Below are 15776 nucleotides of genomic sequence, written 5' to 3' on the forward strand. Positions count from 1 at the left end.
GAATATGTAATTGCTTTATGTTTTATTGTCGAGGAATGTTCGTATAGGTTTACCATTAAGTCGTATATTGAAAAATATGTATTCGTATTTTGTTACCGTATTTTACGTAACGTTTAGGGTTTTTATTTCCGTTCCTTTTTTCGCCGTCCGGTGCCCTATACCGTTTGGCTGTCCTAGTTTTTTAAATTGCTGGACTCGCGTTGTGGGTCTTTAGTTTTTTTATCTCGGGGCGTATGGTTGCTTTTTACTTTGACCTGGTTAAATGGGTGTTTTGTTGGTATTGGTGTCCTGCGTGCGTTCGTGGGTGCCTGTTTGTCTCTTATTTGCGGGTCCTATACGACCTTGGTTATGGGTGCAGGTACCTGGTATCGTTGCTTTCGTATATACCAATTTTGGGCTTTGGCTAGCATGTGGACCTTACATATATTGCGAATACATTTGTACCATGGGAAATTGGGTTGGTGGTAGCACGCCATAGGGTATTCGTCGTTAGGTGTAAAGATAACCGCTGGTTCGTTTCGGAGTTTAATTTTAATTTCCCAACTAGGTAATTCCTAGATTGTATAGATTTCGTAAATTCCGGTTACTAGTCGTCGTCGTAGGAAAAAATTGTGGTAGATTTTTTTGTTTAAATGGATTCCGCAATTGTTTTTAAAATATTTTGCCCAAAAGACGTGGGTGTATTCCGGGTATGCGGTGCTCAATTTGGGGTGGTTTCCAAATATCGGTGCTACATATCCTGTAGGATCCCGTTTTTGCTAGACTAAGGTATAACCTGGGAACTGCACTAATTGGTCGTTTCGGTATAAATCGATTTGTTTTTTTTCGTATTTGTACGGGTCGTTAGCCCTTACTGCACTATACATGCTTGGGATCACGTCTTTTTTATCGTTGGAACCTTTTCCAATATCGTTATTTAATTCTTCGGTTAATGGTTAATTTATTATTCTAATGCGGTAGGTCTATCCCAATAGTTCCGCATCCGATTTTCCTAAGGCGTCCGAATCTGTAAATTCGGGTAATTTGGCGTTTTATCGGTATAAATTAATTGGTTGCCTTGTCCCAATAGGTATTTAATTTCCTACCGCTAGGGTTCGAATGCTTCGGGGTTTTTGCGGGTACCAGCCTGCGTCGATTTTGGAATTATTGTAGGTTATACAATTGTCGTTATAACAGGTGGTCCAATTTATTATACTGTATTGGTTAGGCTATATCTGGTTGTGGTTGGTGGTATTAAATCCTCGTGGTTTCTCGGCTTTACCCCTAAAATCCGTAGCAAATCTTAAGGTACCGTTATGGGCCTCGGAACAATTTCGCGCAATATATCCTGGTTTGTTACATTTAAAACACTTACCATTTTTGGGATTTTTACGAAGCTGTCGGTACTAAGTTGCGTTTAGGTTTATAGGTCCGCTATATATGCCGTACGCGGTGTTGTGTTGGCGAAGCGGTTTGGGGTATTGGTATTTGCGTCCTATATTGGCTTGTCGCAAGGCTGGGCCCCATGCGCTACGTCCTTCGCGTCGTTCCAGTTTTCGCTCGTATAATCGGTTATCGATCTTAACCGCTAACTCCATATATTTTGTTAATATATCGGGTCGTTTTTTTTTAACCAGCTCGTTTTTAACCTCTTTTTTAAATCCCGTATAAAAACGTGCTATTAGGGCCTTTTTACCCTATGGTAATTTGGCGGTAATTTGTCGAAATTTACTGGTATATTTGGATGCCGATTTGGTTTGGGTAAGGCGTACCAGCTTACGCTTAGCCGTGCGTTCCTCGTTTGGGTTGCCGAATGTTCCCCTAAGGCATTCTTCGAAATTGTCATAATCGTCGAAGATACGGTTGGTTTCAACCTTACGGTTTTTTTCCTTATTATGGTCCAAATAGTTTCGTAAGGTTAGTTCAAACCAGGCGAACGCGTCGCCTTTCAAAAGCGAGGCTGCGTAGGTAACCTTATTTGCATCGTTATCGAAATTGTCCTCGTTAAAATGAAGGTATACCCGGGTTCCTGTAAAAAATCCCTGCAGGATGCCTGTGGTGCTATCGTATAATAATAGTAAAGGATATTTAATATAATTCCTATTAGCTCGATTAGCTTATTCGGTCATTCGTTCCTGGAGTTGTCGATTTTCGGTTTAAAGCGTCGCGACCATTTGACGTAAGGCGTTAGCGCTGGCCGGAACGTTGGTAATAAAGGGGGTTTAAGGGGTAGTTTTGTTGGAAAATATTATTTCGGCGGTATTACTCGGTATACTTTAAAACAAAGTACTGAACAGAAGCAATCAAAATATTACGATTAAGGTATCGGGGTAACCTGTTTTTATGGTAAAATACAGTAGGTTAAAGCAACTAAACGTTTAATTGGGTAATTGGGGTTCTTAATAATTGGGGGTAAAATTATAATCGTTTTTAAATAAATATTAAGGTTAATTAAAGTTTAATTACTGCTAAACAATCCTAAAATCGAATTTATTTACATGGTAATAAACGTGATTTATATAAATTATGTTCCAAATGTGATCTCTTTTGATTTATTTAATTTGTAATTCTCAACTGAAATTCTACAAATCATAGAGATCCATTCCCTTGGCCGTCACGTGAGGTCACGTGAGATCTCGTGGCCTTGCCCTTAGGTAATCGTTGTTCTGCCGGTCGGTATTTTTTCTGGGCGAGTGTCGTCAGGAGGGGTGTGACCCCACCTGGCCTCTCTGGTACCGGCCCAACTATCTGGTCGTAACAGTAGGTTTGCGTAATGGCGGTTGCAGTTAATTTTTCGGCGTAATATTGGAAACGCGCGTTTAAATCCACCGACGTTGGGATGGTTTTCCGGTTAACCATTTCCGTGTAAATATTTATCGGGCGTAAACTAAGGCGAAGGTGCGGCGCGGTTAGTTTGTAGGGCGGTTTATATTCGGAAATGTAAATTATTGTGCGTTTTTCGAAGCCCGCGTTGTCGGATCGGTAAATATAAATCTAATCGGATCGTAACCGATTAAGGTCGAAATTATAGTTTGGAGTAACCGGTGGTGTCGATGGGATATCGCGGTAGACGACTTTATTTGCAATATCGCTAATGGCGTATATATAATTTTTAAAAATTATCCCATTTTCCAGGTCGAACGCGTTTTTAATTTCTTCCACCTTTTTAAGCTGGTTTATAATCGTTTTAACTGGATCTTCAATATTAATATGGAAGAACGATTCGAGAGTTTTTTCGTTTGATATCCTACGCCCCGAAACTCTTTTTCCTAAGCCGGTAAGGAAGGCTTGATTTTTAAAAATACGGCTATCGGCAGGGAAGGTGTCGTAGATTGTGCCGAATATTATTCTCTGCTGCTAAATAAAGTCGGACCATGGTTGGATACGCGTGGGATACCATTTATTTCGCGGGTTGGTAATGGATCCTTTCGAGGTTAGTTTCCGGTCCTATTCAATTTCGAAACGGGAGAAAACCAAATTATGCAAGGTAGCGATGTATTCGTTAATTGTAATGGGTTGAGTTTATTGTTTTAACGCGTTAGCGCGTTGTCGCTCCTGCTGTCGTTCTTTCTCCGCTTTTTCCGTACGTTGTTGCTTTTTTTCTACGCGTTGCACTGCCTTTCGCAGCTGCCTTCTCAGCTTTTCCACACTCGTCGATCCATCCATGACGCGTAGGGGCATAGGTCATGGTGCGGGTTAATTAGGATATAATTGTCGCAACCCGAATGTTTTAAACTGCGGCGTTGTCTGAGTGGAGCCGTATTACGTACGCATGTTGCGAGGGGCAACCTGTCCGAAACACCCAAACTAACGAATCGACCGATGCACGGACGTAATTAAGCGTACAATCGACCAAGGCCTTGCTTGGGCCCGGAAAGTGGATCAGTCACAGCTGAGCGCAGCCACTTCAGTAAGGCTAATATAAACCCGGAAAGCTCTCTCGTGAACTCAGGTTTTGCCTTTGCAGCTTACGGAAATTGACCCGAGCACGGTCGCGGATAATCGTCTTTAAGCATGCCTTGATCAGCTGTCAACCCAACTGCAGCCTCGCTTTTGGCTTGTGCAGATGTAGACACCGACAGTCAGTGACGAAAACCGTGGTGTATGATTGTAGCGACGATTTCTGCACCTAACGTTGGGCCCCACATCTCCGACCCCCCCTAAGTCCGACCCCCTTGAAAAATGTAACGACGAAATACCCTTTTTATAAACCGATTTAAATATGTGAGGATCAGGCCCCCAGACCTAAGCTCAGAACCACCACTCGACCCACCAGCCAAGGCGCTGGCAAGCACAGCCACGCTGAGCCAGGGGTCCACTGACCCCAGATTTAAACACGTCTCTCCAGCACGCCGTCAAATGCAATTTCTCTCTGTCACGAAAGCGATCCCAAAGAGACAAGGCTGCAATATAGGGGCGATTCTATTCGAAGATCTAAAGCTAAGTCTAAAAAAAGAAGAAAGGCACGTAGTGTCAATCGTGTACACGCGCCTAAGCGAACTGAACTTCCATGCAGTTGATATATTTGCACAAGGACGTAAAGGCACGGCACGAACATGTCCTTGACCCAACAAAATATGGTTTATCCAGTATTGATTTCCTTTTTTTGTTTGCCGTTAATCTGACGAACTGGCGGCTGCATACATTCTGTCCCAAAAATATATCTGCTTACTCGAAGGATATATTCAGCATGTGATCTTGAGATGTTAGCAGCTTGCATTATTTCCACGGCCTCCTGAAGCCGAGGACTACCGCGGGTGCAGCCGAGACTGGAGTACCAGATAACTTGAATCGGCCTTTTTTCAAAACGTGAGCAGCTCTCTTGCTACCTTCCCTCTTTCCTGAAAGTACAGTCTACAACTACTTTCATTCTTTTACTCTTTTTGACATTCGTTCCATGTGATGCTTATGCACTAAAATCCTCTTTCTAAAGGTCGCTCTTTCCCTCAGGTCCTTATCACTCTGAGCTTCCGAGTGACATCCAGCTCTAGAGGAAATATCACAGTGGTGTACAACTCAATCAACCAACTATGCGTAGCGAAGAGCCTAGCGCATCGTCTTCTGTTGTGCGTGGCCTGAACTCGTTCAGGTCGACGGAGCGCATCAACCAGATCGATCAAGTACGAGCCTATGGGATTGGAGATGTTGTTTTTCTACCCCAGCTGGTGGTTTGTGGCGACCAGTCGGCCGGCAAGAGCTCGGTTCTGGAGAGCGTTACTGGCATCCCGTTCCCAAGGAAGAGTGGATTTTGTACGAGGTTCCCCACTGAAATCATCCTTCGGCACGATTCCACGGCTACGCGTATTATGGCCACTATTCACCCTTACGCCTCCAGACCACAGGAAAAGAGAGATGCCTTTCTACAATACCGCCGTATGTTAACAGATATGTCGGAACTCCTTGATGTTATTGAGCAGGTGTCCGTATTGATGGAGATCCGTGGGTATGCGGACCAGAATCTCGGGAACGCGTTTGCGTTTGATGTTTTGCGGATTGAATTTGTGGGCCAGACAAACCTTAATCTGACCATCGTCGATCTATTTGGACTCATTTTTGTGGCCAATGAAGAGCAAACAGAAGAAGATATCCAGCTGGTCAAAGACATGGTCAAAAGCTATGTTCAAAGTTCTCGCACGATTGTGCTAGCAGTGGTGCAAGCCACCAACGACATCGCCAACCAGGTCATCATCCAGCTTGCGCGCAGAGGACGGTGGGGATTATCACCAAGGCGGACTTGATTAATGAGGGCAGCGAGGCCAGTTTGGCGCAATTTGCGAATAACCAGGCCAATATCCAGCTGAACCTTGGCTTTTTCCTCTAAAAAAATCCGAAGCCGTCCGAGATTGAAGAGGGTATTAAACCTGAGCAGCGGTTATAGAGGGAGCTGAGATTTTTTTCGGAGCCCGTTTGGAAGCAGCATTTCGATATGAGTCGTGTAGGGGCCGAGAATCTGAAGCTGTTTTTGCAGAACCTCCTGGACGCCCTTATCGAGAAGGAAATGCCTTAGGTGGTTGAAGATATTCGGAAGGTCCTGCGCACTATAGAGGAGAGCTTGACGCGACTTGGCTAAGCCCGTCCTACTGTCGGGCATATCCGCATTTTTCTAACGTAAGTTAGCACCAGTTTTGCCCAGCTGGTCCAAGCTGCCTTGGATGGCAACTATTATGGGCCATATTACGAGTTTTTCGATCACGTTAAGGATTCGCGGTTGCGCGCCGTGGTCCATAAGATCAATGGCAAATTCGCTACCGATATCCGTACCCATGGCAAAAAAAGGGTTTTAAGGCCGGCAGAGTTAGAGATCGACTGGACTCTGGATGAAAATTTAATTAAGGAAAACAACGAGAAGGAGCTTTTCGTAACCCAAGAGGAAATGAAAAATTGGGTTAAAAAGGTATGTCCATATATGGTTGTTTAATCGGGTACGACTGACATGGTATAGGTATATTTGCGCACACGGGGTCGTGAGCTTCCAGGGAATTACAATCATGTCCTACTAGCCGAGCTGTTTTTGGAACAATCCTCTCGTTGGCTCCCCATTGCCACAGCCCACGTGGAAAGCATCATCGCGATCGTTACCGGGTGGCTGCAGCACGCCATTCGAGTGGTTCTACCCGAGGACAAGCTTCGTGGTAATATGTTTGCCATTTGCTCTCAGTGGATGGAGGACGCCGGCAATGACGTTTTAATGGAGCTTGATAAATTGAAAAAAGACGAGCAGCGCCAGCCGATTACGTACAACCATTACTACACTGATAACATTTAAAAGTCCCGTTATGGCTTTCTGCGTAAGGCCGTGGAAGGTGCTATTAAAGAGACAGCAAGTTCGGATTATTATGGAAAATTCCATATTAGCAATATCCCCATGGATATTGAAAAGTTCCTTGAGGCAATGAAACGCAAAATTAACGTCGACAGGACGACCAGGCATATGCTGAGGCCATGGCAGGGTTGGAAGTTTACTACAAGGTATGTTTTACACGACGCCATTGCAAAGTGCAGATACTAAAGCTTTTCGATAACAGGTAGCTATAAAGATTTTCGTGGACAATGTCTGTCGGCAGGTCGTCGAGCGTCATATTATTGCGCCCCTTCCCGAGATTTTCAGTCCAGTAATTGTTTCCCGATTTACGGACGACGAGCTTTTTCAAATCGGATCCGAGTCGGAAAAACAAAACCGCAAGCGGGAAGAGCTTAGGGCCAGGGCAAAAAAACTGAGGAGCAGCCTTGAAAATCTCCAGCGACGCTGACGGGTATCTTCCTTCGGGGTTATGAGGAGCCACTTTTCGCTGTTTTCTTTAATTAAATTTTTATCCAGTTATATGTTGGTTTCAAACGCGGACCTTTACGGATCCAGCGATATCCTAATTTCAGTCGACACACTGGAAAGGTTAACAAATGGTGGGGCATAGGAGGTTATACGTTCTTTTAATTTGATTAAGTTTAAAAGTATAATGATAGAAATCCGGCAGGCAGAGAATGGGTACATTTTGTGGATTCGTTGCAAATCTCGGCCCCAAAAAGGCAGGTCATACATTGGTGATCCACAAAACACATGTTAATTTCGGTGCAAGAATTGCATTTTCATCAAATGTGCTGGGCTGGGCTTAAGTGCTTTGCATCTGGTCCAAGCTAGAGTAGAGTGTTGAATAAAACGGGCACTTTGCCCATTTATATGTCCACTATATGTGCCTGAGCAGCTGCTTTAACATACAGACTAAGCGACATGCCGCGTCGATTATAATAAGCTCCGGCACAAAGTACCCGCCGCTCCAATACCCGGTTGGCATACATATCGGGACCTTTTTTTTTTTTTTTTAACGGAATTAGAATATACATAGCATCAATCTATAGCCCCCACAAATATCCAACCATAATCTATTTGACGACCCCTCCAACGCTCATCATTCGATTGATATTGGGCATGGTCTCAATGTTTGGAGGCTTTTGGGCTGGTGTACACCCCTGTCTCAACAGCTTTGCAGCATACTGCGGTATGTAGCATTTGTAATTTGATGTATAGTATGCGAAGCTTAAATGCATGCGGACTCCCTTGAAAGAGGATCTTATAGCAAACGGGATATTTTAAACCAATCGTTGACTTAACCTGCTCCATGGGGTGTTACAATATACATGTACATTTTCAAATTATGTCTTCCAATCCCTGCTGATGCAAGTCTAGGTGAAGGCCTAAAAACGGGCCTTTGCCACTGCGCCAGGCTTCACCCATCGCACCGGTGCTTAAAGTGTTTTTTCCGAGAGAGCGCAGGCCCTATTTTCGCAAACTACCAATATCAGTCTGTCTGTACTGTATCTGTACTGTACAGTACAATACTTTTAAACAAGTTGTTATTTTTCGTATTTAAGCTTCGGGTTGGTGCTGACATTTAGGTTCCTGGAACGATAAAAAAAGAATAAGGTTAGTGCTGTTTTTTGGCCCAGGTTTGGAGTTTTTATTGCATATTTTGTATTTATAATCGTGACGTACCCGCCCGTTTACGACATCAAATAAAGTGTGGCGCTAGCCGCGTTTTAAAGGGCGAGTTAAACAATTTCGGTATTGTAATACGTTTCGATTTTAATACCTTTAAGGCGTTAATTACGTTTTGGGGAAGTTTAATTACGTTTCCGTTTTCGGTTAGCCCAAAAATTATATCGGCGATATAAAAGTTCGTTTTAATTTTCGGTAACGAGGGGCGTAAAGCAAATTCGGCGATTATTTTTTAAAATTATATCCAAAACGAAACTTTTACGGAACCGTTTATAAATAACGCGTTATATAACGTTAATAATATAGTTAATATTTTGGGATTTGCCGATTTTTTGGGTATTCCAAATAACGTTACGTCGGCGTTATATACCGATACGTTAGCCGAATTTATTAATAAGTTGGAATTGTTATAGGGCAATTATAATGCCTGGCGGACGTTAATATTTTAAAAAAATGGCGATATTATGGCCTACGCCGTTAAAACTTATTTAAATATGGTAAAAAAATTGGAGGTAGACCCGTTATTCGGTTTTATAGCGCAATGCGTATTTTAAAGTTTATCGGCGGAGCAGTTTAGGCAGGCCGTAATAAACGGCGGTAACGTGTTCGGGTTCGAAGATCGTAACGAAAATTTTGTTTTATTTTTCGGTATGGTTATATATAAAGATGTAAAGTTTATAAAGCTAATTAACGCCAAAATAACTACCTGGGTGGATAATATTAAAAGGTTTTCGGTCGAGAATGGAGCCGACGATAAATATCTTTTTTTTAATTACGCCGACCTTTGGGTAGCTATAAAGAAAAAAATTTTACGTTTATAGAAAAGGTTGCGGGCAAATACGACCCGAACGGAATATTTTAATAAAACGTGCCCGGTAAATTTAAATTATTAAATATTCGAATAATTGTATGTTTAAAGGTGGACGGACGATAATATGGTTTGTTTTTTTCATTTTTTTTTATTGTAGATAATACCGAGCGGCTGGTAATGTAATAACAAAAGTTGTATATATTATTGTATTTTAAACTTATACGATGTTTTACCCTCCAATTAAAATATTATGTACTATTAGTAAGGAGGATAGGCTATTCCACCTGTATGAGTTTGTTTAAATCGAGTCGATTACGGCGCTTTTTTTCTGCTAAGCCTTAAGGGATCGCAAATATGCAAACGAACGTAGGTGATATTTTATTTTAGAACCGACGCTTTATTAGTGTATTTTTTAATATGTATAATGAAATTTTCCAAATTAGGTTGTAATTTTATAGGCCTTGTCCGAAGATATAAATGTTACGACCAGATAGTCGGGCCAATACCAGTGAGGCCAGGCGGGGTTATACCCCTCCTAACGACATTCGATTAAAAGAAATACCGACCGGCAGGATTAGGATTACGTAAGGAGCCAGATACGTGATACCACGTGATCGCCAAGGAAGTGATCTTAATAATTCCGAAGAGATTACGACAGATCAAGGAGGTGATTTCTGCGATTTGTTGGAGATTAGGAGAGATTATATTGAAAGCCCAGGATATATAAGACACGCCCATTATCATATAAATAGATTCGATTTTAGGATTGCTTAACAGCAATTAAACTCTAGTTAACCTCAATATTTATTTAAGAACGATTATAATTTTACCCCCAGTTATTAAGAACCCCAGTTGCCCAGTCAGACGTTCAGTTGTTTTAACCTACTGTATTTTATTATAAGAACAGGTTACCCCGATAATTTGATTGTAATAATAAGATCGAGGTATATCTTACAATTGAAAACGATAGGATCTTTATCGTGGATCCTGCGAAAAATTAGTTAGCATTCGTTTTTGTGTTTTCTTTTTTTGTGCTTAGGTGTTTACTTATTTCTCGTGACGTTTCATATGCTCCGGCCTGGTATATGTATATCCACAACCTGGAAAATTGCAGATATCTATTTGCGGGAACCCTTATATCCCCATCGACCACGCCTTGAGCTCCTAACCCGTGTGCCGTTTGACGTGGCTTTCTTCTTTTATCGACTGTGACCGAAAGCCTTGGGCGAAGTTGTCGGTGAAATTAAAGCGTGGGCAGCCATATAGACGGGAGAAGGACAAGGTTTTTCGAAAAAAGGAGTAGCGTTGTCCTAGGACCTAGCGGATATTACTGATGGTGGCTGTATAATTCGATTGTAATATCTATGGTTTGCCGATGTAAAAGGGGTAAATGTCGAGATATCCGGTAAATGGAAAGAAAAATGTACCGGACCTGGATAGTTTTTTCCGTAATGTTAACCGCTAGAGCATCCCCCGTTATCATGGGAGGGGCCATATACGTATTATTAAGTAATACCCGAAGGCATATGGCAAAGGGTAATGGGCCAGGGCATATAGGAACAGTGTTAAGTGATGGGTGGAGGTTGTGGTAATATATTCATAGGCATGCCGTGGATGTTGCAGTGAATAAAGGATGAGGATGGTGATAGCGGTGATAAACATGGCTCAGATGTGGCCGAGATACGAAATAATGCTGGAATCCCTAAAAGGTCTGCGATATTTAAGTAACGGCTGTCCATATTACTTCCGTGCTTATATTTTACATTTGGGAGGTAAAAATCCATGTTTATAATGGTAATTGTTTTCCTCCGTTAAAAGGATCAAAGTGAAAGAAAACAAGTTATATGGAAAGCCAGATATGAGAATGATGTGCTTATTGCCGGGAGACGATTAAAATAATAATAAAAGATAAGGAGGTTGGAATCCGAGTAAAAGGAAAAAAAACGAACATATTTATATTCGATATAAATATTAGGGGTGACGGCGGGCTAAAAAACAGGAAGAAAGGTTAATATTAGCGGATAATTTATTTAATCGTTTAACATACCCCGAATTTAATATAACCTTGTTTTTATACGCGTTAAATCCATATAGGATTATTTAACAAATGGAAATACCCCTAAGAAATTGTATGGCCTTTTTTTATTAAACTAAAGGATTAAATGGATATAAAAAAAGGGAAGATTCCGGTTATTACCGAAAGGTAATAATTTCCTACTGGCCCTTTTGCCGAATTATAACGCTTATTTCGAATTTAAAATATAAAGCTATTCCGTTTATTTAATAACCGAAGGGAAATGTAATTAATAATTTAAAATTATATAAAAATAAACGGGATAATATTATTTTTAAACAAACGCCGTATATATTACGCCGTTTTTATTTGGGTATATTATTAATATTATAACAATTTCCTAAGCCCCAAATGCAATTTTACCAATAACGTAAATAAAAATAATTTAATATTTGGTAAATTTATTTCGTATTTTAAAAAATAATTTTTTACATTTGTAAAACTATTGGTGGTATATTATACCACCCTAGTTATAAAAGGATAGCTTCGAAAAAAATATATTAATTTTTTATTTTTGGTTATATATTCCGTTTTATTTATCGTTGCAAATTCTTAGTTCGGGGATACCGAAAATTAATAGTAAATATATATTTTATAAATAAAATCTTTGTTAATAAAGGGAACGAAACAATTAAATTCGTAGCCTATTCGGCCGATTGGGTAATATAAAATAAGGAAGCAGATTTAGAAGATGTAAAGCCATTTTAAGTTAAATCCCAAATGTATACCACAGAAATCGCCCCTAAAGAAATAATAATAGTTTCCATTAAATTTAAAAACAGATTTATTATTGGGTATGTTAGCGGAAAAAAAACCTTTTTAACGTAATAATACGATTAAAATTAACTTTTTTATATTTTTATTTTTTAAAATACGGACCCGCATTAAAGCAAATTCAATTATTTACGTTATAACGTTCCAGACATTCAATTAATTTATAATAGTAATATTTCGGGTTTAATAGCTTAATAAAGCCCCGGTTTTGGAAGGTACGATTGTAAAAATATTATCGTTTTATTATACCTTTTATGGTATATAACGAAAACATAATCGGAATATTTTTTATATAATAGCGTAATCCGTTTTAAATAGCATTTTATAGCAAACCCCCATTTGGAACCTTTAGTTTCAGTAAATAACGTAATTCGATTAATGGCGAAATTCCGATTATATCCGACCCGCTAACCCCAACGTTATATTGGAAAAAAACCCCGGATTTCCTACCGCTATTTTTAAAATATAAAAATAAATGGGTATTTATTATAAATGGTATGGCCCAAATTCGGGAACAAATTAAAACATTAGGTTTCGGGAAAGTTTTAATATCTTCGGATTTTGTTAAAAAATCGGTAAATTTTTACGTTTAACAAACATTAACGAATATTTATAACGCCGTTAGTATACCAAGGTTTTTTACCGAATAATTATATCCTATTACGGCAATTTTCGTTTTTAACGCGCCTAAAAATTGGGTTTTCGATTTGTATATTTTTTTAACTTTATTTTCCCCAGGGGATGGTAGGTTAGGTTTTAATATAACCATCCGTAGTAATATTTAAAATTTTAGCTATCGGTATAACGGCAACCCCAAATTATATTATAAAAGTAACCACGAATTTAAACGTCCAGCGCCAAATAGTACCATTTTGGTAAAAGGGGTATTTTTATATGCATTTAAAACTATTTGGAAAGATAAAATAATCCGAATAAGTTTTAACCTGGGGTAAAATTAAGCAATATACAAAATCGAAATAGGCCGGTAGGGGTAATTTAATTTATTTAAAATATATTACAATTTTAAATTTTATTATTTGTTTATATTTAAATTGGTATTAAACCTGTAATATATTGGTACGTAGATTTTAAAAGGATAAATTGGGGTATTATTCCGGTGTTTAACTGGGTTGGAATCCTTTTTAAAAAGTATGGTTATTTTGGGATATCCAGCTATATAATTCGCCCGACAAATATTCCATATAAAAAATTTAATAAATTTTTATTAACCAAATTCGGGCCAACGAGGTTTAATTATAAAATAAATTGGGGTTTTACAATATAAATAGCCTATATAAAGGGAAAAAGTCCCTAATCGCTATATTACGTTTTTCTAATTTTTAAAGGTATTAAAGCGTAAGGTATTTACGCGTGACCTTTTGGGTTAAAAAGGTATGGCCGCCGTCGCTAATTAAATACGCCATAAGGCTGCAAATATTAATAGTAACCATATTCCGGGCCTTAGGTATCCGGAAAATCGCTAAAAGTTAATATACGCAATTTAAAGAAAACGTTAATACGGGACGTAATTTGTATATACCTAACGAAAAGCTATAATTTTTAATTATTTTAGCGAAATAGGGTATATTATTTTCGTAAGTTTTAGGAACTGTAGTCCCTTAAACGGAATTTTTACATTTAATATTTTAACCAGGTTTTATTTTGGTATAGGATGAATTGGGCCATTTTAATACGCAATTAATTGTTTTTTAACAGGGTTCGTGCCCAATGATTTTGTACAGCTTAAACACAGTATTCGTATAACCGTTAGCGTTAAAATATATTTTTAAACCTTTATTTACTATATTTTATATACAAAGTTTATTGTAAAGGTATATGCAATAATTGCGTATATGTTACATATGTTTAAAAAGTAAAAATGTAATAAAGTTCGATTAATGTAATTTAATAACTACCCAATTTTTCACTAGAAACCAGATTTAGCGCAGACTTTTGCAGTCCTTTGATAGACAGCAAAGCGTACTAAACTGTCGGCATAATTTATTCGCGGTTAAAACCAATACCGGATAGCATTTTACAAATGACAGTAATCAGCTCGCCATTGGCTTTTAGACCTCCAGGCCTGAACGCAATCCATAAAGTCATGCGGTCCCAGATAATTGGACTGCACAGTCTCCCTTTTTTTATGATTTTCTGGTAGGAGCCAATCAACAACAGTCTTTTTTTTCTCGAGCCGGCCTCTGTCTGGGCGATACTTCAACAGCGACCGGGAGTGTTCCGCTGGAGGTGAAGTGTTTGCCTGGAAAAATACGAGGTAACTTAGCATTGTTGGCTGCAGATTTTAATGCGCCTGAGTTGCCCCGCGCGTGGTGCGATCACGGCAGCTTTAGGCAAGGCACAGCCGGGCACACACCTTTCAGACACCGCGTCGGAATTTGCAACCGGACGTTCAGGGCGACTTGGCTACGTCCCATAACATGTTGGATTTCCTGGTTTTTCCAACCCACGAGACGGGAAGACCGGGCTCGTTGCCGCCTTCAAGGTCACAATACACTGCTTCTTTGCTTGTCCCTTTCGTGTCCCAAGTCATTTACTACGTACGCCTAGGGGGAGCCTGATCCGACCCTATCCACCCGACTACTCCGCTACTTCGTCAAAGCATCTGTCTCAGTTGCTCTGTGGTCATCTTTTCAGTCGCCCGGCGCCAAGTCAATATCTGTGGTCTACCCAGCTCCGACTCGTCCCTCAAATGTGGGCACCGCCTTTCTTAGAATACTCGCATCATGCGTCATCCCATGGAAGCCGAGACTCCTGGGTAGCCCCTCATCGATTGCACCAATGCGAGGCAGATTTGCCACACCGACATGTATTACTTTATCGCACCAACCGTAGCAAATTGATCACGGGCATTACCCTCCCTTCTCGACCAGGCGTCGTCCAAAAATCAGCCCGCAGGAATACCGCCAGCTTGCAAAGCAGTACAGTTAAACATTCAAGGAGCTGGGTGGATCCCCTGAAAAGCAGTCGCTTTCATAGACGTTGCGTTCGGCTGTATGAGTAGTGCGATGCCTAGCAGGCAATTAACGCGTCACGTTGGTTGTCGCGCCCCATCCCTTTAATCACGCGATCGGCTACGATACCTTCAATTGTTGAGTCGGTCACCTTTGCGGTCGTTATCTCGGCGATTTTTGGACCGAGATCTGGAGCGTCCACGGCGATTTGAAGCAACCCTTAGCTTGTTGTTTCCGTTATCCGTTCTGGCGTTGGACCTACAGCGATTCTCACAGTCGCGAATTCTGGGTCGAGGAGAAGTACCAAGATTTTGGCTTTGTTCGGATTTCAGTCTGTCATTCTTCGTTGGTAATGCTTAATATACTGAGGTTCCCCCATGGATTTATGACCGTGCCAACTTTAATGAGTTTGTTTGGGAACTTTTGTTTTTTGGATTGTTTTTGATTGGTAATCCTAAGCGAGGTCTGCCCTGACCCTTTCTTACCTCTATGTGATGTACGGTGTACCGTACATCTAAATGTTGGGCCGACTTGAAAATTGAATCCACCAACCCAGGATTTAAGTGGTCTGCGCCACCAGCTCAGTCTAAATTGTGGCTGAAATGGCACCTTGTAACCAGGTCCGCAGCTTAGCTTGCGTCTCCGTAACAGTGCTTACGTAGGCAGACCCAGGGC

General features: G+C 40.4%; 4 protein-coding genes across 4 annotated transcripts; 3 read left to right on the plus strand and 1 right to left on the minus strand.

Moving 5' to 3' along the window:
• Nucleotides 1-5009: 5009 nt before the first annotated feature.
• On the plus strand, nucleotides 5010-5717 carry PgNI_05156 (uncharacterized protein; the record flags this gene model as incomplete). The annotated part of the gene is made up of 1 exon (XM_031125193.1): nucleotides 5010-5717. One exon carries the CDS (start codon nucleotides 5010-5012, stop codon nucleotides 5715-5717), a length of 708 nt encoding a protein of 235 aa, XP_030982541.1.
• An 850-nt stretch (nucleotides 5718-6567) lies between these two features.
• On the plus strand, nucleotides 6568-7805 carry PgNI_05157 (uncharacterized protein). The gene is made up of 2 exons (XM_031125194.1): nucleotides 6568-6948; nucleotides 7005-7805. The coding sequence occupies exons 1-2, from the start codon at nucleotides 6922-6924 to the stop codon at nucleotides 7227-7229; spliced, it is 252 nt and encodes an 83-aa protein (XP_030983070.1). The 5' UTR covers nucleotides 6568-6921; the 3' UTR covers nucleotides 7230-7805.
• Nucleotides 7806-8923: 1118 nt separating this feature from the next.
• Nucleotides 8924-9291, plus strand: PgNI_05158 (uncharacterized protein; the record flags this gene model as incomplete). Its single annotated transcript, XM_031125195.1, has 2 exons — nucleotides 8924-8946; nucleotides 9027-9291. The coding sequence occupies 2 exons, from the start codon at nucleotides 8924-8926 to the stop codon at nucleotides 9289-9291; spliced, it is 288 nt and encodes a 95-aa protein (XP_030983092.1).
• Nucleotides 9292-10445: 1154 nt separating this feature from the next.
• PgNI_05159 (uncharacterized protein) lies at nucleotides 10446-10776 on the minus strand (the record flags this gene model as incomplete). Its single annotated transcript, XM_031125196.1, has 2 exons — nucleotides 10446-10598; nucleotides 10714-10776. The coding sequence occupies 2 exons, from the start codon at nucleotides 10774-10776 to the stop codon at nucleotides 10446-10448; spliced, it is 216 nt and encodes a 71-aa protein (XP_030983093.1).
• Nucleotides 10777-15776: the final 5000 nt, after the last annotated feature.

This window comes from Pyricularia grisea, chromosome I (genome assembly GCF_004355905.1).
Source record: "Pyricularia grisea strain NI907 chromosome I, whole genome shotgun sequence".
NCBI classification, from domain to species: domain Eukaryota; kingdom Fungi; phylum Ascomycota; class Sordariomycetes; order Magnaporthales; family Pyriculariaceae; genus Pyricularia; species Pyricularia grisea.